Genomic DNA, 23432 nt, shown 5'->3' with positions numbered 1-23432 from the left:
TTGGGTTCCGGCGACGGTTCCGGGGTGCGCCGGTTGAGTCAGGCTTTATAATGGGGTGAACCGCATTCCGCGGTTACTTTCCCGCATTCGCCTTCTTCCTTCCAACCTTTGCGCCCCTTTGCCTTCGAGCTTCCCTTGCCCCTTTCTCCCCCGCGCAGGCTGCTACTCACTCCACCGAGAGATGGCGTCCCTTGTTCATCCCCGCCGCTACCAGACCGAGGGAGAGTTGAACACAGTGCGTCGTCTGCTGGGATGGAGTGCTCAGGAGACCGACTGGGGGGTGCGAGCAGGCTCGGTTCCCCTTGGCAACCTCTGCGTCGGGGAGTTTGTGCTATTCATCTCGCACATCTCCACCGGCGTGGGACTGCCGATTTCCTCGTTCCTGCTGCTGCTGGAAGACTTCGGCCTCCAACTTCAGCATCTGACGCTGCACTCCCTCCTCCTGACGTCCATCTTCGTGCACTTATGCGAGATGTTCGTGGGAGTGCGGCCCTACGTCATCCTCTTCCGCTACTTCTTCATTCTGGTGAGGTCCGGAAGGAGCAAGGACGAGGTGGGGGGGGGTACTACTTCCAGGTGAGGAGTGACCTGGCGACTCCTTACATTCCCGGCCTTGCTGGCGGAAAGTGGGAGGAGTGGCGCAGGGATTGGGTGATCGCCACCACCGAAGCCAACGAGCGCCTCGCCCTGCCGACCGAGGGGCCCGCCTCTGACAAGGCATCCTGGAGGGCCAAGCCGTCGCTGCAGCCGGAGTTCGACTCCGTGCTGGACAAGATCAGGTCGCTGGCGGAGAGCGGCCTCACCTCGTGGCACGTGCTCAGAGACTTTGTGAAGCGTCGGATCGCTCCCCTAAAGCAGCGGCCGCGTCCTGCGTGGAACTTCACCGGCCTCAACGACTGCAGCAGGACCCAACGCGGAGAGGGGAGCGACCTGACCCAAGAGGCCTTGGAGGTTCTGGTGCGGAACGTGACGGGGGACGCCTTCATCCCGGAGAACCTGATCCTCCCGCAGAGCATAGTCCCTCTCTGCGAGGACCCCGCGAGGGTGGCGGTGCTGGCAACCCTGCCGACTCTGGACGACGGGGGACTGGCCCCACGCCAGACCGGAGGCGACGCGAACTGTGGGCTCCGGATCCCTGGCGCGTCCGGGGATCAGGCTACGCTGAGCGCTGTGGGGTCCGGCGCCACCACGAAGGGGAAGCAGGCCGCGGCTAGCATCGCGGCCGCAGCCGGTTCCAGCCGGGCACAGAGCAGCTCCGGTGCATCGTCGGGAGACGCAGGCCGGCGCAGGCTACTCAGGGGCGACAGGACCCTGGTCTCAGAGCCCGCCGCGAAGCGCCAGAGGTCTTCTGAGGGCGCGGGCCAGGGTAGCTCTCGGGCTGCCGGCCCCCACGCATCCTCTGGGGCAGCCGCACCACCACCATCGCCGCCGAGGAATTCCTCCCGCCGGCAGCAACAGCAGCAGCAGCCGCAAGAGCAGCGGCAACAGGCACGAGGGCGGCAACAGCAGCAACAGGTGCAACCCCGGGTCGCGCCCGTGCTGCAGCCACGGGGACAGCAGCAGCAAGAACAGGCCCGGGTTGCGCCTGCATCGCAGCTGCAGGGGCAGCAGCAGCAACAGCAGCAGCCGCAGGAGAAGAGGCCGGGGCTCCGAGGACGCTGGGTGCCCGGTACTTCTGGGTTAGTGTTATCCTGCTTTCTTCCTTTATGCCGGTGCTCTGCTTTTTTCCTGAAGGCTTCTCCGCTTTGTTACAAGGGCTCCTCGCCCCAGCGGTTCTTCTACCATCGCCGGCTCGTCGGCTGGTGCCCAGGCGGCCGCGGCCTCGGTGTTGACAGCAACGGCGACAGCGGGTGCGGGACCCTCAGGTACAGCGACCTATGTCAGCCCAGTGGTGTGTGACGTGGAGCTGACAGGCGTGTCATTTCCAGGCTCAGCAGCGCACAATGCCGCGGCGGTGGAGGCACCTGCGGCAAAGGCAGCAGACACAGCGGCGGTGGAAGCGCCGGTGCTGGGTGCAGCCGCATCTGACGCGGCGACGGCGGAAATGCCGGTGTTGGGTGCCGCCGTACCCGACGCAGCGATGGCTGAGGCGCAGGCGCTGGGGGCATCCGCACCCGACGCCGCGGCGGCTGAGATGCCGGCGCTGGGCGCAGCCGCACCCGACGCGGCGGTGGCGGAGGCGCCGGCGCTGGGCGCAGCCGCACCCGACGCGGCGGTGGCGGAGGCGGCGCCGGTGCTAGGCGCAGCCACATCCGATGCGGCGGCGGCGGAGGTGGAGACAAGTGCTGCAGCAGAAGCCCCCACCTCCAGCTCCGGTCCTGTTGTAGAGGAGGAGTTAGGTGGTCTTTGGCAGGCGGCTCCTGCAGCTCCAACTCCCGGAGGAGGATGTGACTCCCCTCCCCCAGGTGATGTTTCAGGTCCGGCGGTCGATCGAAGAGGCAACCTCCTCCGCTGAGATGGCCTTCCGGCGGGAGTGGTCTGCCCTGGAGAGCGAGCGCCAGCGGCTCTCTGATTAGCACACCCGCCTGGAAGCGCATACGAAGGCTGAAGCCTCCCGCGCTGCAGAAACTCGGTCAAAGCTCAAGGCGGACCAAGAGGCCTACCGAGCCAACCTTAAGAAGGTGTTTGACCGGGAGTTCGCAGTGTCGAACCGAGAGAAATCCCTGGCGCAGCGGGAGCATGATTTCACCCTGGAGGTTGTTGGCTTCGCGGCTCAGCGGTCCGGCCTCGAGGCCCACCTCGCGGCTCGACAGTCCGAGCTGGAGACTCGCAGCGAGGTCCTCGAGGTCCGGAGGCAGGAGCTCGACGTCTTCTCTGCTACTCTGCAGGGATTACGCGAGCAACCGCAGGAGGGAGCAGGGAAGCTGACTGATGCCGAGGCGAAGCTGGAGGAGGCTCGGAAGTCCCTCTATGCACGGGAGGCCCACACCACCGGCATAGAGAAGGAACTTGGCCGCCAGCTAGACTCGCTCAAGAAGCTGAAGGAGTCGGTGGAGCGGAAGGAGGCCAAGCTCGAGGAGAGGTCCCGCGAGGTGGAGGTGGCCAAGGCGGCTCTGGACACCCGAGTGCAAGAGGCGGTCCGGGAGGCGGTCCGGAAGCACCAGGAGGACCAGCGCGCGGGCGCCCAGCGGATCGCTGACTGGGCGGCCGAAGCGAGCCTCGCACTGGTGCCATTTGGAATGAGCCCAATCCAGGTGGTGGAGCCACCAGCTTCGATAGCTGATGCCCTCCCAGTGCTGAGCTCTGCTTCGGATAGGCTCCAGCGCCTGGGGCCGGTCCTTGCTGGACAGCTCGAAACCGAGGGCCGCGAGCTGATCCGGATGGTGGCGGAGCACATCCTGACCTGCCTCCGGAGCCACGACCCGACCATCTCGCTGGCGCCTGTGGTCGATGGCCCTGTAGCGGAGACGGAGGCCGCCGCTCGGGACAGCGTGCGGGAGGTCGTTGACTTCGTCGCCGCCTACTTCAAGCGAGAGCCTGCGGACCCTTAGGCTGGGGATTGTATCTTTTTTCTTTTTGCACTATGTAACAAACATTGTATTAGCTGAAATTTTTGAAATAGAAGAAACTTCAACTTAGCTGTTTGTCAGTTGTTGATTTGCGGTATGCAGCACCCCGGCGCCCTGGCCCCCTGGCGGACAGGTGCAGTTGCTTGGACCTGTCTGCCACCTGAGCCGTAGAAGATACTCCGGACCTCGTTGGGCATAGGGCTGCATAGTTTGTAAGACGAGCAAGCGCCTTGTTCCTTGTGTAGCATACAAAACTACAGAGAAAAGAATCAAGCTCACTTATACAGTAGCAATGATACTGCAACTTAGCTGCTTGACGCATGCAGAATCCGTTCGTGATGTGTGGGACAAAGCGGATGCTCCGGGCCCCCTAGGAGATAGACTCAGTTGTTTTGAGTCTGTCTACCATTGAGACTGGACCTTGATCTGCATGAAGGCTTTGAAGTAGATGCTAGGACCCCCTGGTAGGTAGGCTCAATGGTTTGAGGCTGGCTACCACCAGTCAGGACTTAACCTGTGTACCACTTCAAATTTACAGCTTAGTAGCAGGCCCGCGGGACTCATCCCTGACCAGTGCCAGGCTGGTACAAGGTCCGGGGCTCTAGATGCACAGGTCTAGGTTGCTCAGCGCTTGTTACAGAGTGGTGGAGTGTGTAGGCTTAGGGTACGGGACCAGGCTAAGGCGCTACACAGTACCCATCACATCGAATGTTTGAACACATGCATGGAGCATTAAATACAATTGAAAAAATAACTAATTATATAGTATAACTGTTTCATAGGAGATGAATCTTTTAGAGAGAAATGTGGTGCTTGGATTCCACTACACTAAGGAGTGGTATTCATAACAAAGATGAGGATGAAAATTGAAATGAAGCCCTACTCCAGTCGGTTTCTGACTTCAGGTTCTGACAACCTGAAGCAGTGGTACAATCTTTTGTGAGGAAAAAAGTCTGTGAATGTGGCTACCGACACGCACTAAGAGCAAGTTTTATAACTCATCCTTATGCTGGCTAAATACAAGTGCCATGTCATTCCCAGCTAACTAAACAGCTACCTCATATAATGGATCGGCTGTTAGCTTGGCTAAGAGAGTGGCTGCAATAAAGAAGCAAGTAGTTAATGCTTGCATGTGCATACAAATCTTTTGTGGACTGCATCTTTGTGGCTATTCATCAAACAACATAATACATGAACATACAAATAAACTCATCCAGCCAACGAACATACAAAAAATTAAGAGACAAATCTCCGGTTCACGGAACTTGTTAGTTTAATTAGAAACCACAATTCAGTACCTTACAAAGGCTGAAATGCATATTAATTCTAACATGTTACAGATCAGGTTCAAGCCTTTAGCAAATCAACATGACATCAATCGAATATGCACCAAGCAAATAGAGATGGGGGAAGGATATACCATGCTTGCAGATCAGGTTCCTTAGCATTCTCAGTAGGTGGGGTAGGACTTGCGGATGCACCAGGGTTCGCAGGTGGCCACCAGGGACCTTGAGCCGCCATGCCAGGTTGCTATACACCAGCGAACCAACTTGGTGCCGAGGAGGGTGCGCCATGGATTGCAGTGTTCTTGGGGGGAACCAGGCAGCAGGTCAGTAGATGGAAGGGAAGGGTGGTGGCAGGACTCGATGGGGGTGGCGGTGGTGGCATGACGAGCTGAGTCGCCGGCGATGGGACCTCCGGCGGCAGCGGCGCACGCGTCCTCTTCGACTGGCAGCTCATCTCGCGTCTTGGGGACGACGTCTAGGGTTTGGGGATTGGGAATTTAGGGGCGATTTTGGGGTGGATTTATCTCTGATTTGGCGCGACGGATCGATTTGAGTCACGGGAGGATCGATTTAGCGGGAGGGGAGGCCGATTTGGTGGGAGGGAAGGCCGATTTGGCGCGCAGTGGAAGGAGGAGTGCAGGGAGGAGCACGGGATCGGCGGCGGCGACTTCTTCGCCCGGGACGGGCTAGGAGCGGACTTTTTCCCCTCGGGAGCGATGATTCAGCCGAGCGAGTGACGGAGCGCCCGTTCCCTTGTCTCTCTCCGTTTCTCTTTCTGCCAGCACAGATTTTTCTAACGTGGAGGCTCATACCGCCCGCCGACGTGGCTCCATAATACCTGCTCTAAGATGTGATGTCGAGATTAGAAGGGCCACGATAAAAGTGGGCATCAGCTCTGCCGCTCTAGTATACTGACAGGATGACGTCTAAAAAACATGCGGAAAGTGGCTGTTTTGTTGGCGCACCATGCTCTGACAAGACCTCTGAGATCAACTATGAAATTGATACTGTTCTTGCCAAAGTGAAAAACATTTAAAAATCATCGACAATCTATTTTGCCATTTCCTTCTGAGAGAAAAATCTATGGCGTTCATGTTCGGAACGTAAAGAGGAGTAAAGAGGAGTAGGGTTTTTGGCCCAAGCTGTAGGTGCGGCAGGCGAGCCAGCACTATCAGATCAAAGAGGAAAAAGCTTGCGATCGTAGTTAGGAACAGTAACCACAGTTTGTTCACCAACCTAAGTTTGTTTCCCAGATAAATAGTCCTAGCAAAAATTCACTATATTCGGCTAGATGTGGCTGATGGTTGGTGCTGATTTGCTGTGAGAGAAAAATTTTGCTAGCTAGCTGGTGGCTGGTGTTGATGAATGATTTGATGTGAGAAAAAAGCACTGCTGCTTATTGCCATCAGAACAGTGATCTTTAAACAATGGGAGAAAATTGAGTCATGATCCACAAAACTGCTAGCGCTTTGGTAAAACCTTTCATGTTTCCTCAAAAAGAAACCTTTCCTTTTCCTACGCTATGTCCGGAGCTGGAATCCTAAATAGTGTTTTTTTTACTGGCATCTGCTTCACTGGCATGTGGGTTCGGACACGGCTTCAAGCCACGTCAGCATCTCGGACACGTCAGCAAACCTAAATAACCACCCACACATGCCCCCGTTTTCCAGGGCAGTTTTGTCGGAGCCCACGCTGCGTGTGTTTTTTTTAGGGGACGTCGGAGCCCACGCTGCGTTAGTTCGTCGTCGCTGAAGATTTTGGGCCTGGCGTGCAATTGGGTCGGGGATTACATTGCCCGCTCACATCTTGTACGTGCGCATGACAGCAAAACATTAGTAGTTTAGTACCGTATTGTTTTTTTTTTGAGAAAGCCGGGTTATATTTCATTGATATAGAAGATTACAGTCGTTGCTTATAAGAACACCCCACAAAAAACAGAAATTACATCCTGATCCTTGAAGGACAAACCCGGTCGCCTTCACTGCTGGTCGCCGGAGCCGCCGCCCAACGCCGCATCCGTGGAAGGGATCGCCGTTGAACTTGCGCCTTGAAGCTGAGCTCTGCTGGCCTTGGGGCAGCGTTGGGCTCGACCCAGCCCGCCCTCCTTCCAACCCCACCCCCACCTTTTTTTTTCATTTTTCCTCTCAAGCGCTGTTACAATTTGCTTACCGTCTGGCTTCTCTTCTGTTCTTTCTCCTGCCAGGCTTTGCTTCCCTTTTCCTCTGTAACGTTCCAAACCTTCCAGATTTCTATCCCATTACAAATACTACTTGTATCTGTGCTGTGTCTGTGCAGTGTTTGAGAATCGGTTTTGTTCCCCTGATCTGTTCCAAAGAAGGCGTTGGTACATGACCAGCAGTTACATGATTATTACAGCTGTGTTTTTTTAGAATTCAGGGTCTCTTGTGCATTGCAACCAGACCATCAAGATTGTTGACAGGTTCCGCGCAAACTCAGCATTTTACAGCAGTGGCCGCACAGCTTTGCGCAAAATCAAAATGAAGATGACCAGTACATGATACACCTGTTACCTGACCATATGTAATATGTTAGAGATCTGTTCGTTCATTGTTGATACAGACGCTACAATTCAGAAAGGGTCGCAAGTCATTTCCTTTTCGGTTAAACTACTTCATTAGGATACTACAGATGGCTGGTGCAGGCCGCCGCCGTTGTCACAGCTTCATTTTGTAATGCTGCCGCAGGAAATGGGCTGCGCATCAGTCAGATCGACTAGTCTTCAGTTGCCTGGCAATGGACGAGTTAGAGGCATCTTGGTCACCGTGAGACCATTTTCTGCGCGACAAGTTTGAAGGTTTCCCTTTGGAAGAGTAGGAATCAAGGCGATTCGAGGCATAAGCTTCTCCCATCCTCTTTCTACACTCTTTGGTTGCAGTATCATGATCAACCACTGCAAAACCAAAAGGGTGTTAGAAGGTACACTAATCCTTTCTAACCATAGTTAGTGTCTTCTCAAGATACTTTTCCATTTACCTGGTTTTGGGTAGTCTTTGCCAATAATACATTTGGCTTTCTTCTGAATGCTAAGGGGGGCAGTCCAAGGCTCGTAAATGTACTCCCTCGGCATGTCTAAATTAATAGGATGTAGCATTGTGCAACAGCAAAATGGTTAGTTCTCTTTGGCAAGAAAAAAGTTATTTCTTCCAAGTTCTCACTTCAGAAGAGACATTTTGGTGCTGAAAATGATGTTCCACAAATGTACCTTTCAGCACTGGAATGAAATGCCTGATGTAGTTCCCATTAGGATCATACTTCTTCCCAAATGTAATAGGGGAGTAAATTCTGTGGTACTGTTTTATAAGATGTGGTAGTAAAGTAAGCAAAAACTATTAGGCTGAACAGAAATGTCCGTAACAAAAATCATCTGAAGGATATGCATTGTCTAACCTGATAGAAGAAGGATGAGCAAGATAGCCACAGCCAATTGCCGTTGTTAATGGCCCAATCAGAATCAATCAGCAGCCTTTCAAAGACATCACGTCCTTTCTCCCAGTGGATAAACTTTTCAAAAAGTTTGAGAAGTTCATTATGGGCAACACCAGGTAGATTGGAATTAGGCTTTTGTAAATTACTTTAGCTGCATGCTGTAATTGTCGACAATTCTTTAATAAATGCCAATGTCCTTATCAGAGATCGCTCTGCAACTAAAATGGTTTTCAGATTCCAACAGCACGGTATTGAACCCAACTAATAGCTCAGCAAAACAACCCAACAGCATATTTTCTAATCAAAAGAATAATATAGCAAAATGGCTATGGACTGACTTCTTTCTTTAGTAAAATTCTAAAGTTACCAAAAGACCAAAACTTTGAAATTACAAACATACATGTTATATAAAGAACATTTCAGTGAACCTATGCAAAAGTAGGCACACAATTCCCAGCGGAGTTTCTTATTTGAAGCAAGTTTAATATATTATGAAACATACCAGATCACCACGCGTAAGAAAACAAGCAACTGAATGGCGTGCAAGGTGATGCATCCAGCCCCACTTCCTTAGCTAGCATACAAGCACACAAAAAGAACAGTATTACATACTCTGGTAGTTATGGGTGATGCAAGTAATTCTGCCAGATGTTCGTTAGAGGAAAACCTGAATCATGATAGCATCAATCCATGGATACCCTGTCCGCCCATCTCTCCATGCAACAAATAGCTCCTCATTCTCACTCCATGGGATCTAAATTAGATGGGGTTACTTTACAACTATGCTCCTCAAATGACCTCACTATAAAGGATATGGTTGACCGAATGAAGCAAACCTGCTTGCATATTTTGTTTCCTTTCATCTGATCAAAATTAGGAGTCCCAAAAGACACTGTGTAGAAGAAGTCTCGCCACAGCAACTGTTACAAGAACAAGAGTCATGCACACAGATCCACCTTAAAAGAAGTCGTGCAGACTGGTTTTCCCGTCAGGTCCAACAAATGCAATTACAAATCACCTGGCCTGTCAATGAAACAGGTGGTTTTGTATAATTTCTGACACTCCTGTAGACATCCTGAATGCAGTGGTAAAAATATCTGGAGGACAGGCAGCCAAACTGCAACATTACAACATAACAATCTGTCTCAACACTGCATTCTAAAATAAAAAGGACGACTACCTGCACCAGGTCAGTGACAAAACTCACCTTCAGATATGGTGACAAAACAGTGGTTGCAGGTTTGAGGAAGGCAGATGGGTCACCCTTAGGTTTCTCAAATTTGGCAACCCATTCCTGCAGAAAAAAAAATGAATGAAGTCCTTCAAAGAGAGATAAATTGTACATGCAGATGAACTGATGGATGAAACAAAGAAAATGAATGAAGTCCATCAAAGAGAGATAAATTGTACATGCAGATGAACTGATCCAGAATATGCCATTCCAGAAGCACCCACCTTATCTTGAAGTGATTCTTTCATTCTCCTCAGAGCTTCTGTCTCCCCTCCTTGGAATGGCGAAATCTCCTCCTGCAATTGGCCATCAGGAAGTTCAAGTCCTATCAAGCAGCAAATGAAATACTACTTTAGACCAATCGTGACTGCACTCGTACCTGGCTGATATCCCCATACCCAAGCTCCTCAACTGTAGGCACGGGCAACAACTCGTACTCTCCTGTGTCTCCAACCGGTGGGAGTTCAGAGTATTCCTCCAAAATAGGCTCAGGCGGTTCAACGGCTATGGCGATGAATGATTGGTACGTCAAAGGCGGCCGACCACCGTTCTGCAAATTGGCAAAACGAAAATCAGGTAAGACCTTAAGAGTTGAACTCCAAGCATCTGGTCACTTTACCGGTACCGAGCGCCTACTAAGAGTGTCCAGCACGAGCACCTTGTTTATGATGTCTGCCGGGTCGAAGAGGGTATGGCTAACCGGCGTGAACACCTCGATCCCCGAAGACATCGCAAAATCCTACACGAACAAAAATCTTCGTCAGATAAGAACTTGTACGAAAACTAGTACTAGAGATGAGCGATCATGAGCCTCACCGTGACTTTCTTGTCGCGGGCCAGCGCGTACGGCTCCGTGTCGGACTCGAAGGACAGCCTGCCGATGTTCCACTGCGAGGCGATTGTAAGTAGGCGCCCGATGGGCGACGAAACAAGCCGTGAAATTCGCGTCGAGGGCGGTGGAGGAGATGGGGGGCGCGGATGCTTACGTCCTTGAGGGCGGCGCAGACGGCGCCGGCGGCGTCGTCGTCGTCGCGGGCGCGGAGTAGGAGGAGGCGGGACCCTAGGCGGTGGAGGCGGGCGTCGAGGTCGCCGAGGCTCTCGAGGAGGAAGCGGACGCGGGCGACCCCGGCGCGCGCGGAGCCCGGGGACGCGGCGGCGGGGTCCGGGCGCAGGTACCGCGGGTCGAGCACGAACACCGGGTACAGCCGCCCGGCGCCGCGGCGGGCCGCGTCGAGCGCCGGGTTGTCGTGCACGCGCAGCCCCTTCCGGAACCACACCATCGCCGCCGTCGGGGCCTCCATCGCCGGCGTGGGGTGGCGCGCCGCCGCCGCGGCGGTGGCTGGGGCGCTCGGAATTGGGGAATTTCGCCGGCGTCGGAATGGAGAGCGAGGGTGCTGGCCGTTGATGGAAGAATGGGCGACGGAGGTTTGAACAAGGGGAGGGTAACCGTAGCGAGTGGCGCGGCGGGTGGCCACGTCGGTTTCCTATTGGCCGTTCCCGTCGCGCCGCACGGGATCCGGTGCGGGTACTTGAATTCAGAGGCCATTGTGCGGTCGGCCGCAGGGAAAACAGAGCCAGCCTACTAGTTGGGATTTAGTTTGCTTTTTCCATGTTGCAACTAGTTAACTACTATGCTTCAACTGGTGATTTGGGATGTTGCCGTGTCTCGAACTCTTGATTTTTTTTACCTGTATGTGGAGTAATATGTTACAAAAGGTTTGTTTTGAGATTTTGTGAGTGATTTGTGATGTTGCAATTGGTTTTTGAAGATGTCACAATTTTAATCTGTGAATGTCCTGATTTCGCATGACGGTGTGGTGTACATCATCTCACGCCGCCCCCGGGTGGTGCCCTTCCTCGACTTCGAACCATGGTTCCAGTCTCTAAGCTTCAACAATGGCGTTTCTTCCACAGAATGGGGACGCCGCGGCGGGATTCCGGGGCTCCGGGCGCAGGTGCCGAGGGTGGAGCATGAACACCGGGTACAGCCGCCCGGCGCACTCTCTGCCCCTTTCGGAACCACTGTTATGGGAATGCTAGGGATTTGGGGAAGAAACAAGCATCACGGGGAGGGGATTCAGAACAGACGAAGAACGAGGACAGGAAGAACAGAGAAGATAGGTCACGACAGGTTCATTCCATAGCCTCCAAACGCCAACAAGACGCAGGCTTAAATCCTCCTCCCGGCCACATGCCGACCGGGTGACATGCTCAGCAGGTTCTGGGCCGGCCTGGGCTCTGCCCCGAGAGAAATAACGGCCCAAGTACAAATAGGTAAAGTAATTAGCATAAGTAGTTCCCCTCAAAAAAAAATTTAGCATAAGTAGTCTATACCGTTACACTCTCCTTCCCTTTAGAAACGGCCTGACCCCAAGGCGATGCTTTGTGGAAACCGACGAAAATCATCTTCATCCTCCCAGGTTGCCAATGAGGAAGACAAACCTGACCACTGGACCTTGACACGCAAGGTAGTGGCGCCAGCATGAGGAACAAGGCGACGATCAATAATCTTCCGGGGAGGTACTGCAGCATCAGGATCTATAGTGATAGCAGCAATATTAGGAGTGACTTCAACTAGAGGTGGAACCTGCTTTTTCAGTTGTGAAACGCGAACAACTGGGTGAATCCTGCTGTGATCAGGCAGATCAAGTTTGTAGGCGACGTTGCCAATCTTGGACAGAATCTTGATGGTCCGGCAGATCAAGTTTGTAGGCGACGTTGCCAATCTTGGACAGAATCTTGAAGGGACCATCGCCGCCGCCGCGGCCTCCACCGCTGGTGTGGAGTGGCGTGCCGCCGCGGGGATGGTTGGGGTGCTCAGAATTGGTGTTGGAGTGGAGAGGGCGCCGGCCGTTGAAGGAAGGATGGGCAGCGTAGAGAGGGGCCACATCGGTTTTCCTATTGGCCGTTCCCGTCGAGCCACACGGGATCCGGTGCGGGTAACTTGAACTTAGATGCCACAGTGCTGCCGGCCGGAGTGAAAACAAAGCCAGCGTTCAGCACTGTAGCCTCGTACTTTCACAGTAGAAAATCGCGACAAAGCATAACATCGTAGAACATTCGACTAGAAAAATGCAAAAAGTAAACAAGAGCACAAGGTATCGGTATCAAGAACAAAATATTATTACGGTTCTCATTAAATTCCACCGAATAGAAACCGTGCAACATGTTCTACAAAAACACATGCTAGGCTCAGATTATTTGTCTGAAGATAACTGAACCACATCCGCGATGATCCCAAACAAAATATTTAACACTTCTACAGCGATAGCAACACCAAGGCCTCGAGTATCAAAACAGCTTCACTACAGACTACCAGTAGCAATTTAACATAGAGCCAATGGATCGATCAACACCCAACTGCCCAAATGTTGAAAAAACATTTCGCTGCCTAGTGCTTCCTACTTTCCAGCAGAATCTGGGGAGCCATCTCCGTACGAAACCAGGCCTTTCTTGCCTCCAGGACTAGGGCTTGCAGACAGGGAGCGGGACCGGGACTGGGACCGGGATGGAGACGGGGACCGGGACTTCTCATCACTTGCGTGCTTAGGAGATGGGGAATCAGGTGGAGACCGATCATGTGCTGGTGGTGGAGACCTTGATCTTGACCAGGACAGGCGGCTCCTGGAGACTGACCTTGCACGCTCACCATGTGACCTAGGTTTCCCAGCAGGGGGCGAGCGACTCCGTACAGGGCTTCTGCTGTAGCCACCTCCTCCCCTTCCTCGGTCTCTGTGGACAGGGCTGCGTGAGGTGCTTCGGCCCCTCCTCCTGTACCTACTTCGCCTCGAGTGGTAAAATAAACAAAATCATGACATGGAACCAACTATAGAATGAAGTAAGCATACCATTTCGGAAACACCTCGAAATAAACTTGACTGGATCATGTGCTTCATAAATAATCTAAGTTATGCATCCACATAAAAATAACCTCTTTCTCAGAATTTGGTTCGATGATGTGTGCATCATCACAAATAATACCAGAAACATGTATCCATGAAAACAACAGGATGCTAAATTATCACATATAACAACAGTTCATTTACCTTGGTGATGATGGTCTGCCTCTGGGAGGGCTTCTATACCGTCGAGGAGGTGATCGATGCCGGGAACCCCGGTAACCCATGTATCTGCAGGAGAAAAAAATAAATGAAAAAAAATTAAAATAGATAAGCTCAAACTTTGATCAAAGAGAAATGGGTGTTGTTGATTAAATTACCTGTCACGGTCACTTCTTCCACCATATCGATGCGAGCGATCAGCAGATGGTGAGCGATATTGTCTTGCAAATGAGTACCGCTGAGTAAAACCACGTCCCCGCCTTATGCGTTTTGGAGACCCATCAGGAGAGCCGGTCCTGGATGGGCTCCGCCCATTGTTTGGTGGGGGTGACATTGCCCTGCGAGGTGGACTGGGACTTCTGCTGATGTTTCTGCGAGGTCGACCACCTCGTACAGGGCTCCTGCTCACATTTCTTCTAGGTATTCTCACAGGGCTCCTGCTCACGCTTCTACGTATGTTCCTTCGAGGACTTCTGATTGGGCTTCTCCTTGAAGGCCTATGTGGGCTCACTGAAAACCTAGCAGGGCTCCGGCTAACACTTCGCAATGGAGATCTTGCAGAGGTCCGCGTAATGCTTCTTCTCTTCTCCACAGGTGGGCTTGTGCTGACACTTTTACGTAGATGAGTTCTCTCTGGGCTCCTGCTTGGAGTTCTTCGTTGCATGGACCTAGCTGAGCTCCTGCTAATGCTTCTTTGACCTTTAACAGGACTCCTGCTTACGCGGGGAGTCGGGCTTCTGCTTGCATCTCTGGGTGAGCTCTTGCTGGGGCTTCTTCTAGCAGGGCTCCTGGTGATGCTCCGCTGTCTAGCTGGACTCCGGCTTTTACTTCTTTTGGGAGCATGGACAGGGCTTCTACTGCGACTACAGTGAACAGGGCTCCTGCTAGCTGATCTCTTCGGGGTGGTAATTGACCTTTTAATCGGGCTTCTCCTTGGACTGATACTCATACTCTTGCTCATTGAGTGATTAGCACTCATGCTCTGGCTCCTGCTTATCAATGTCAGATGAAACACCGCTTGCAGAAGCAGTAAGCACAAAGAATGATGTGTGAAAAAGTATAGGAAACCTAGATTTGCTTCGATTGCCAGTTAGAACAGGCATTATAGCTGCATTCCTTTCAGTTTTTGATTCATTAACGTCATTTGTATCGATCTCCCCATTTTGTAGGGGGGAGTTATCTTCTTGTGCCGGACTCCTTGGCATTCCACTCATTTGTTGAGTTGATGTGGCTTCCTTCAAAACAGCTACCGCAGCAAGATTTTCCGCTGAAAACGGAAGTGTAGACATTGATTAAGAGTTGAACTAAAAACACATGCCACAAACCAAGTCATACAGCTACCCTGGGGAAGTTTACAGTCAAGGGTACCAATAAGACATCCAAACAGGTCATACACACCACATCATCTTAACTACAAAGTTGGGCCTGTATGCCAGAAATTGCATTAATTTCTAACTTGAGATCTCCATGGAGATTTCTACCCTTATTACTTTATAAAATCATTCTATCAATTTCTAGAAATACAATGGGAAGAACTATCAGAAATACAATGGGAAGAACTATTATATTGTGCCTATACAGTTCATTAATGATGGGTGATGCCACCCAACCACCCTAATTTTTCATTACAAAGAATTGCCTGATGTAGATACATAAAGTTTATGGGCATATTACCCAGACCGAGTTCATAAACCTAATTGAGAAATGAGAAAAAAAAAGTCCAGAAACCACTTCATTTTACTGTTAGTGAAATAAAGCATGATCAACAAGCATAGGTGTAAGAATATATAGGGAAAAAGAAAAAAAATACCAGAAACTTGAGACGATGCCTTCGACTTTCGCCCACGACGGTGTCGCTTCCTTCTGGCATCCTCAGAGCTGCTATCACTTGTACTTTCAGATTCACTGTCACTCTCTATCAACCTGTTAATGAAAGAACATGTGTTACAGACAGAAGGTCTGAAATGTTCGATTCAACAATGATATCATGGCCCTATTTGGTTTGTGCTACGCTAGAACTGTAGCAACTTTGACAGCTAATTAAGGGTGTCAAACAAAGGCAGTTTACAAAACCAACTCCAGAACCCCTGCGCTGGAACCTTGACAAATCTAATGAGACCTTTGACCGCATTATTTGAGGATAGTTACTGTAGCATCACTCTAGCCAATCATCGATTAATAACCGTCATTAGATTTGTCGCGAAAAGTTACACTCATCCGTAAAAAGGTTTTGCAAATATACTTCGTTTAGTACTCCATGCATACAAGATTCCTTTTTTGGGATGCGTGTGCTAGGAATGGCAGTAGGAACCAAACAAGGCCCATACCTTTTGGACTTCTGTTTTGCTTTCCTATCACGCTTCCTACGCCTTCTCTCACGCCTATGGTCGCGCTTTCTTCTTGAACGCTTGCGCTTATTTTTCTTTGATTGTCTTTTCCTGCGCCTTCGTCTGTCATCACTTGAGCTACTGACATCAGATGAGTCACTTGAGTAAGTATCAGAATCGCTCTCAGAATCCAATGATTCAGTTTCTGACTCAGAAGAGCTATCTGACTCCGAGTAAGAATATCTCCTCTTCTTCCTTTTCCTTTTTGATGACTTTTTATGACGCCCCTTGTGTTGTCCTTCATTACTTTCCTCATCGGAAGATATATCTTTCATCAATTTTGATTTGGCAGCCCTCTTTTTATCTATATGACCATAATCACATCAAAATGATGTTAAAAAAGGTAAAGATATTGGTGGCCTACCTAACCTATATGTAAAAAAGACTTAAATGACTGACATTTGTGGCAAAATTTCAATCAGTTGACAAAACATACCATTTTCAGTGGTCACAGAATCTTGTTGTTTGCGGTCTGTGAGCTCCCCACAATCTACTATCCTAACCGGAAAAACGGGAGTCGAATCAGATTCATGCACATCAACTTGCTCGATCCTCTTCAACACATCATTTCCAACAACAAGCTTGCCAAAAACAGTGTGTTTTCTGGAACACAGTAGAAGATCGTATTACCACCAAAATGTACTGAGTCAGAAAACCATGGAATTCACAAATGAATTTGGGTTAGATATTCTAGATGATTCTAAAAACTAAACAATATGCCTAGTTAACGGTTTGTCACAATCAAGCTATGGTGCAAACATAGAAAAAAGCAAAACAAAAAACTAAGCTTCATTACTTCCGTACATGCATCTGCCCGTACAGGTTCACTTTTAGTGTAATTTGTAAAAAAAAAGGTATCCATATTTCAGGAAACGAATGCAAAATTCCACACAGGCATAGTACATAATTCCATTCACCACCGCAAATCTAATAATAATAAAGGTACAAATGGTAAAGTAAAACTGAATGGATGACACATACAATACAAAACTACCAAATTCTTACATTTCTACAAGCAGGGTTGTTCAATTTGAATTAGGCAACAGTGCAGATCCAAAGACCCTACAAGTCAACAAGTAAAAGAAGTAACAAAGAACTATTCTTCTGTAGAAAAAATTAAGCAAATGATGTTCATGTTCTATTTCAGAAACGATGTATCACTTACTATTACAGCTTAGAACTTTAGTTAGGGCGGGAAAAACGAATAAATACAGTTTAGTACTAAAACTAAGGGCGTCCAAAACCCTAATCCAGTCAAAGCAACCCAAACCAGAGATGGGGGAATACACTAATTATGAACATCAACTAGAGAAGAAGCAACATATAGGAATAGTGTAGTTTTCCCTCATCTGGTTTGGCTAGTGACCAGTTTAGGTTTTCGAACAATCCTACTGAAAACAACAGCAGCCCAACAGATGAATCACACAGTCAAATGGAATTGAGGTAATATGGATGGGTAAGTGGATGTAAGATTAGCGGCTCAATTCATGTGTCTAAAGATTTATTTTGTATAATACTGAATCACACAGTCAAATGGAATTGATCTGGAACAAACCTGTCAAGATGAGAATTAGGCTTGAAAGTAATACAGAATTGGGAGCCAGTATCTGCTGTTGTCAAGAGACCACGATCATCATGGCGTAGGACACAAGCTTCATCTGAAATGCAAATGATGTACTGTTTGCTTAGACCTTACCAGAACATGTGGATGAGATCTACAGTTTTCCAGAGCAAAGTAAACAAAAAAAAGCACAGCAGTAACTTGTATTCCCTCCATTTACTATGTTTGTCCATAGCATATCGTGGGCACAAACAAACATTGTATGAGTTCAAAGAACAAATCAATATGAAATGACCATCCATGCACCTAATAGAACTGATAAAACTCTTCCAATGCACTTAACAGGGGTACGGAGTGGAAATAGTGCAACAACTACACTTATGATCATATCCTCATTGGACAAGGGAGGTACTCTCCCAAGGTCATAGACTTTGGATGCTAATTTTTAGAATTTGGATGCATTCACTATACACATATAATAACAAAATTTGACCGGTAACTCATAGCCAACACTCCAAATCCTTGCAGAAAAGGTTGCAAGGTTATTTGTATTCAAAGCATCCATAATATTATGGATATCACACAAAGTTAAATGATTAATACCTGCAAATTTCCCACTATATATGCTTTCTCCACCAGACCCTGTAACACAGATCAATAATAGTCATTACCAGTTAAGTGTAAAACAGGAAGGTGTTCCTATGCGTGCAAGGTAGAATCACATCAAACAAACAGAGCTAACGGACAGAAACGCTTACCAGGAAAAAAAATTAAACAGTTAACATGCATCATCATGCAACATTAATAAATAATAATAAAGCAATCTACAGGGCGACGTGGATCCAGGAACAAATCATAAATCATGGAGGCAAAACTGTTTCTAAGCAAATTTAAAAAATTTGAAACCATTATTAAGCCATTATACCAGGATCAGACATGAAAAAAAATTGAGGCTGCTACAATACTCTTCAGAAGAAGAGTATATGACAGAAAATCATGTGCTTGAGCGAAGTCGCAGAGTATATCACAAAATCAAGATGTAGGGACATTATGAGATAGAAAAAATAACAGCAAAGACCATCAAGATTAACATCAGCAGGCTGTAACCACATACTTACAAGGAGTGTTATGTTAGGCAGAGATAAGAGCATCAATTTATTCCAGTAAAAGAACACAAGAAAATGAGAAATATCATGGAATGTAAGGAGGGGAGTTGCCACTATTTTTCTCAGAAGGAAAAGAAATAGAAAATTGTAAAATAAAGAACTAATTGTGTAAACTCACCATTTCCTTTTGCGAAGTCACCTCCCTGAAAATTAAAGCACCCATCAGTAGCTAAGCTCAAGAAAACCATTAAGTGATTTTTTTCACCAATTATTAGAATAGCAAACATAAATAATTCAGCATACAGCCTTAAATACTATATGATATGAAAAGCAGTCGACATCATCTGTCTTGCATCCTATGTCATGAAAAAAGGAAACAGGAAACTGACTAAAAACAGAAGACAAAGCTAACCAAATTCTAACCACCAAAGACAAACATTGTACCTTATTACAGACTATATGACTCATCTAGCTTGCATCCTACATCATGGGGGAAAAAAGGAAACAGGAAACTGACTAAAAACAGAACAAGACAAAGCTAACCAAATTCCTAACCACCAAAGACAAACATTGTACCTTATTACAGACTATGAAGCAAAATGCACGAGGAGGAGGAGGAGGAGAAGAAGAAGAAGCAAACTAACTTGTGCCATGAACCCCTTGATGACACGGTGGAAGGTTGACCCCTTGTAGCATAATGGCTTCTTAGTCTTTCCCAGCTCACCTAAAGCATGCAACATCAATTATCAAGAGCAACAATGCTAGGAATTAGGGAGGAGTTGATATTTAGCTCAGATTTGAATATAATCTGTAATGATTTCCACAAAGAATATTAATATATTAGCCACTCATCATCATTGCATTTTTTCTGTTGCAAAAATAAACACTAGTGTTTAGAACAGAAGATATGGGTAAGAAGTCTACAGCTGAAGTTATAATAGCATACAAGTATGTTTATGCTGATTGGTGTGCACAGGTTCGGAATCTTCATCTCACATTGAAATGTTACTTTTATAGATTATAACCAAAAATAATATCAGAAATTGTCTGCCAAATTACAAGTGCCAAAGAAGAAATAGAAACATCAACCAAAGCGCATTATGCATTCTGTTCTAATTCAAATGATTAAGAGACTCATTTGTAGTTAATCACCACACTGCAAAATTAGATTAAGTTCTCAGATTTCGGGAATATTCAAACGTAGTCACAGAACAGAATATCGGATATGGCTGGATGCGGATCACAGAATTGAGATTTGAATAATATTGCGGAAAAAGTGATTTTAAGCAAAGACCAACAAAGGATCATTTGGACTGCCAAGTGACAACAAAAGGTACTAGTAGCACCATTACATTAGTAAGATCAGTAATAATTAAAAAAACATTAGTAACAGCAGTAATAAAAACATAGAAAATACGTTATTCATCCAGGTTGGAAAGATGCTACTCACTACTTCCACTGACCAAAAATACAAGTCCACTTTAGGTTTGACCTAAACTAGAGTCTTTTCAGCTTTGACTATTAATATCTAAAATTCACTTAGATTAGCATCTGAAGACTGGTGCTAGATTCATCATGAAAAGTGAATCGTAGTACACAACTCCTTTTATTTAAGATTATATAGTATTACAGATATTGCTAGTAAAGTGGCATATTAGAGAAGTGATGATGTCCTAATGGACTTATATTTGTAATCAGAAGAAGTACAACATTTGTTGTGCTTCCAATTTCCAATTAGGCAACGCATTTTCAACTGAAATCGTTGCAGCAAAATGTAAAGAGTAGAGATGGTTTGCAGACATATTTGAAAGAGTAAAATTTCACAAAACATCCCAAGTAATTAAAAGAAACTATACTTGGAACTTGAAACTACGCTTGTAGCTTCCTAAAGGTGATAGAATTATAATTTACACTGGAACATTACAGATCACAGAACCTTGTGCAGTGAGACAGTGATTATTGTGACTGTTTGGATAGAATACTGGACACCAGACTCTCACTGGTAATAGCAGCATCTAGAAAAACAAGTACAATTGCCACATAAACCTTAGAATCGAGAACGACATATTTCCCTCATACTCGCAGCAAGTTCTTAACAATGTCGAATTTTTAATAATTTAGGATGAGTAAGTAGTTTTGTGAATTTACTACATTTATTGTACTATTAAAAAGCTTTAAAGCATTTGTTACTTAAAATATTTCTTAACAAAAGCTTCAGTATTTTCTGGATGCATTCGCGGCGCCACAAACATTACAAAATCTAGATCAATAAACCAAATAACTTGGTTGACTATCACATTTCATTTTTCATAATGCCCAAGATGAAATAAATGTACACATGGCTGCTAGCGTTCAAGTATCTTGTCCTATAGTAGCTATCACAAATAATCATTTACAAGTAACACTAACAAACAGATGAATTTGTATTAATTTACCAAAAAAAATAAGTGAAATAAAGATTACCTGTGCATAAAGCTCTGAAGTTCTCAGATATCAGGGGAGCAACATCAGCAAATAACTGCAAAGAAAAGTAATTCATGCTGTTCAACTGATCAAACAAACTAATACCATCTTTAGCCTTGATATAAAAGGACACAGCAACATATCCTGATCTCTGTAACTCTCACCCAAGCTGAAAATCTCACATGCACTAATGCACTCCCACTTGAATATGTATTAGAGAAATGGCAACAAGAAGCATACCTCAAAGATCATTCTTCCATCTAGTTCATCACCTATGGATACGTCCAGATAGACAATTGGGTTCCTCTTTCTAGCCATATTCTTAAATGGACACAATCCTGGAGCAAACTGGGTAGCTTCACACTGAATAAATGGAAAGATATGAACAAAGTAAGCATTTGGTGAAAGGGAGTGGTTGATATGGAATTGCTGCACCGGCCAAAATTTAATATACATATAGGAACCTCAGAAAAAAGTTGTCAGTAACCACCCTTTTGAAAAAGAAAATTTAGCATCACAATAGCACAGATTTCCCCCTTTAATGATACTATACCTTAAAATATGCATGTCAGCATGTGTTTGCATAATGAATAACTTCAAGAGCCTACTTCCAATACATAAATGCAATTTCTTTTGCAGTCTTCTAGCAGAAACTCGCCAGAATGAGAATGGAGCAGAGAATTGCAAATGCAACTACCATAATACGAAATTCCACTATCTAACCAGTTTCTACTTTCTACAATAACCCATTGCAGGCAGACAAGCAACAAGAACACCGAAAGCCATCCATCCTGCAACCCCCAGCCTTTGTACAAACCACGTAACTATGTACTGCAAAGTGGCGGATTTACAGGGGGGGGCTAGGGGGGCTGGAGCCCCCCCTACTGTCTTGCAAACCGTGGATCCCCCCCCACAGCCCCCCCTAAAAATTTTAGCACCATTGATGAAGGAAGGGAGGAGCTCAAGGTAGAAGAAGGTCGCCAGCCCCCCCTGTTCCTCATTCCTGGATTCGCCCAATGCCTGTTCACGCTCTGCACGTCTGTTCCACCGCAGTCTACATCACTTAGCGCCAGGAAACACTAAATTGATCAATCACGCAGAGCAGCATCCAGGTGACACGCCAGGGATCCAAAAGCCGCCTAGCGAACGAACGGAGCTCGTAACAAGAGGCAGGCGCACTTAGATCCCGGATCAGGATCCATGCACCGCACCGCAAACCCCGAAAACCCCCTCCAAAACCCTATCGCAAGCACAGCCCCCAGACCTAGAAGTCTAGAACCTCCCCTCCCGGCCTCCCCTATCCAAACCCCAGAGCACAAACGCGCGCAAAACGCCCGGGACTCTCAGATCGGAACGGGTAATCCAGGGCCGGCGGCGCGTGATCCGGCGACGACGAGGCGGAGCGGGGCGGAGCAGCGAGAGAGCACGAACCGCGAGGGGATGCTCCGGGGTGGCTCGACGGCGCCGATCGCGTCAGAGCCGCGCGGCGGGGGGCGCTGGGGTCCTTGCTCTTGGCGTGGATCGGAGCGCAGCCGGAGCGCCGCGGCAGGCAGCCTCCACGCGGCCGCACAAGCGGAGTGAGGTGGGGATTGGAGAGTGGAGGAGCGCAGCGTCGGCCAAGTACTACCCTACCCCCCACTGCGCTTGCGAGGGGGTTTTACATTTTTACCATTATAACGGATGTCGCCCATCAGATTATCACTCTTAGAATGACACCTACATCTATACCAGCGGAGAGAAGTTTAAGTTACTTTTTTACCACATTTGCTGATGTGGTAGCCACGGCAGCAGGCCACGCGAGCGCCGAGTCAGCAGTGTGCCAACGTCGTGCTCCCGCCGTTACTGCACGCTGGACCCTGTGCTTGATTTTAGGTACCCGCTGACCAGATTCTTGAAAAATCCCTTCTTGCTGAATCCCAGAGCATCAAGCAATGTATCTAGCTCATCAACCCGTAGCATACAAGAAGGGCGGAGGCCATGGACGCCGCCGCGCGCCTGGATCCGGAGGCCAAGTCCATCGTGCCGCGCCGCCAAGGCCACCGTGCCGAGCCGCCATGGCCACGGGCGGCAGGGGCGGAGCGCGGAGGCCGCCAGATGGGGAGGGAGGAGGAGGCCGCCTCGCCTCGCCATGGCCGCCGTGGAGGAGGTCCTCGCCGCCAGCTGCAGGGCGCGCGTGCCGAGCTCGCCGCTAGCTACAGGGCGCCGCTCCTGTTCGAGCCCGCCGCCGCGCGCCTGCTCCGCAGCCTGCCCGCGAGCGCCGGCGTGGGCCACGCCGCCATAGCGTCTGCGCCTGCGTCGCCGCCGCGGCCCCCGCACACGCCCGCCGCTGGCTCGCCGCCGCGGTGCGCAGGCCGCCGCGGTCTCTGGCGCGCACCAGCCGT

The 23432-nt window shown here is 48.4% G+C and overlaps 2 protein-coding genes across 7 annotated transcripts; both read right to left on the bottom strand.

The window, feature by feature from the left end:
• Positions 1-7184: 7184 nt before the first annotated feature.
• Positions 7185-10891, bottom strand: LOC120683417 ((6-4)DNA photolyase). 3 transcript variants are annotated; one of them, XM_039965530.1, is made up of 14 exons: positions 10460-10886; positions 10290-10361; positions 10093-10212; positions 9853-10023; positions 9698-9769; positions 9450-9536; positions 9261-9359; positions 9079-9162; positions 8910-8996; positions 8745-8816; positions 8204-8317; positions 8019-8106; positions 7790-7885; positions 7185-7706 (listed from the first exon to the last, which is right to left on the bottom strand). In XM_039965530.1, exons 1-14 carry the CDS (start codon positions 10772-10774, stop codon positions 7516-7518), a joined length of 1668 nt encoding a protein of 555 aa, XP_039821464.1. In that variant the 5' UTR covers positions 10775-10886; the 3' UTR covers positions 7185-7515. The 3 variants fall into 3 exon arrangements, 2 of the variants coding, with proteins under 2 accessions (XP_039821464.1, XP_039821526.1); XM_039965592.1 differs by having other exon boundaries at positions 10132-10212; positions 10460-10885; XR_005678831.1 differs by having other exon boundaries at positions 7197-7706; positions 8204-8400; positions 10460-10891.
• A 1683-nt stretch (positions 10892-12574) lies between these two features.
• Positions 12575-22695, bottom strand: LOC120683198 (peptidyl-prolyl cis-trans isomerase CYP95-like). Of its 4 annotated transcripts, none has more exons than XR_005678785.1 (14): positions 22483-22675; positions 21292-21414; positions 21052-21106; positions 19233-19312; positions 18767-18791; positions 18086-18124; positions 17477-17579; positions 16927-16983; positions 16358-16524; positions 15862-16225; positions 15345-15457; positions 13693-14801; positions 13520-13603; positions 12575-13250 (listed from the first exon to the last, which is right to left on the bottom strand). XR_005678785.1 is itself a non-coding variant. In XM_039965257.1 (14 exons), exons 2-14 carry the CDS (start codon positions 21367-21369, stop codon positions 12875-12877), a joined length of 2523 nt encoding a protein of 840 aa, XP_039821191.1. In that variant the 5' UTR covers positions 21370-21414; positions 22483-22695; the 3' UTR covers positions 12575-12874. The 4 variants fall into 4 exon arrangements, 3 of the variants coding, with proteins under 3 accessions (XP_039821191.1, XP_039821263.1, XP_039821331.1); XM_039965257.1 differs by lacking the exon at positions 16927-16983 and having other exon boundaries at positions 12575-13259; positions 13693-14523; positions 14603-14801; positions 22483-22695; XM_039965329.1 differs by lacking the exon at positions 16927-16983 and having other exon boundaries at positions 12575-13253; positions 13693-14523; positions 14603-14801; positions 22483-22695.
• Positions 22696-23432: the final 737 nt, after the last annotated feature.

The sequence above is a fragment of the Panicum virgatum genome, chromosome 1K, assembly GCF_016808335.1.
Source record: "Panicum virgatum strain AP13 chromosome 1K, P.virgatum_v5, whole genome shotgun sequence".
In the NCBI taxonomy this organism is placed as follows: domain Eukaryota; kingdom Viridiplantae; phylum Streptophyta; class Magnoliopsida; order Poales; family Poaceae; genus Panicum; species Panicum virgatum.
Note: the sequence above shows the minus strand (reverse complement) of the source record. Positions and strands in the feature narration are given on the sequence as shown.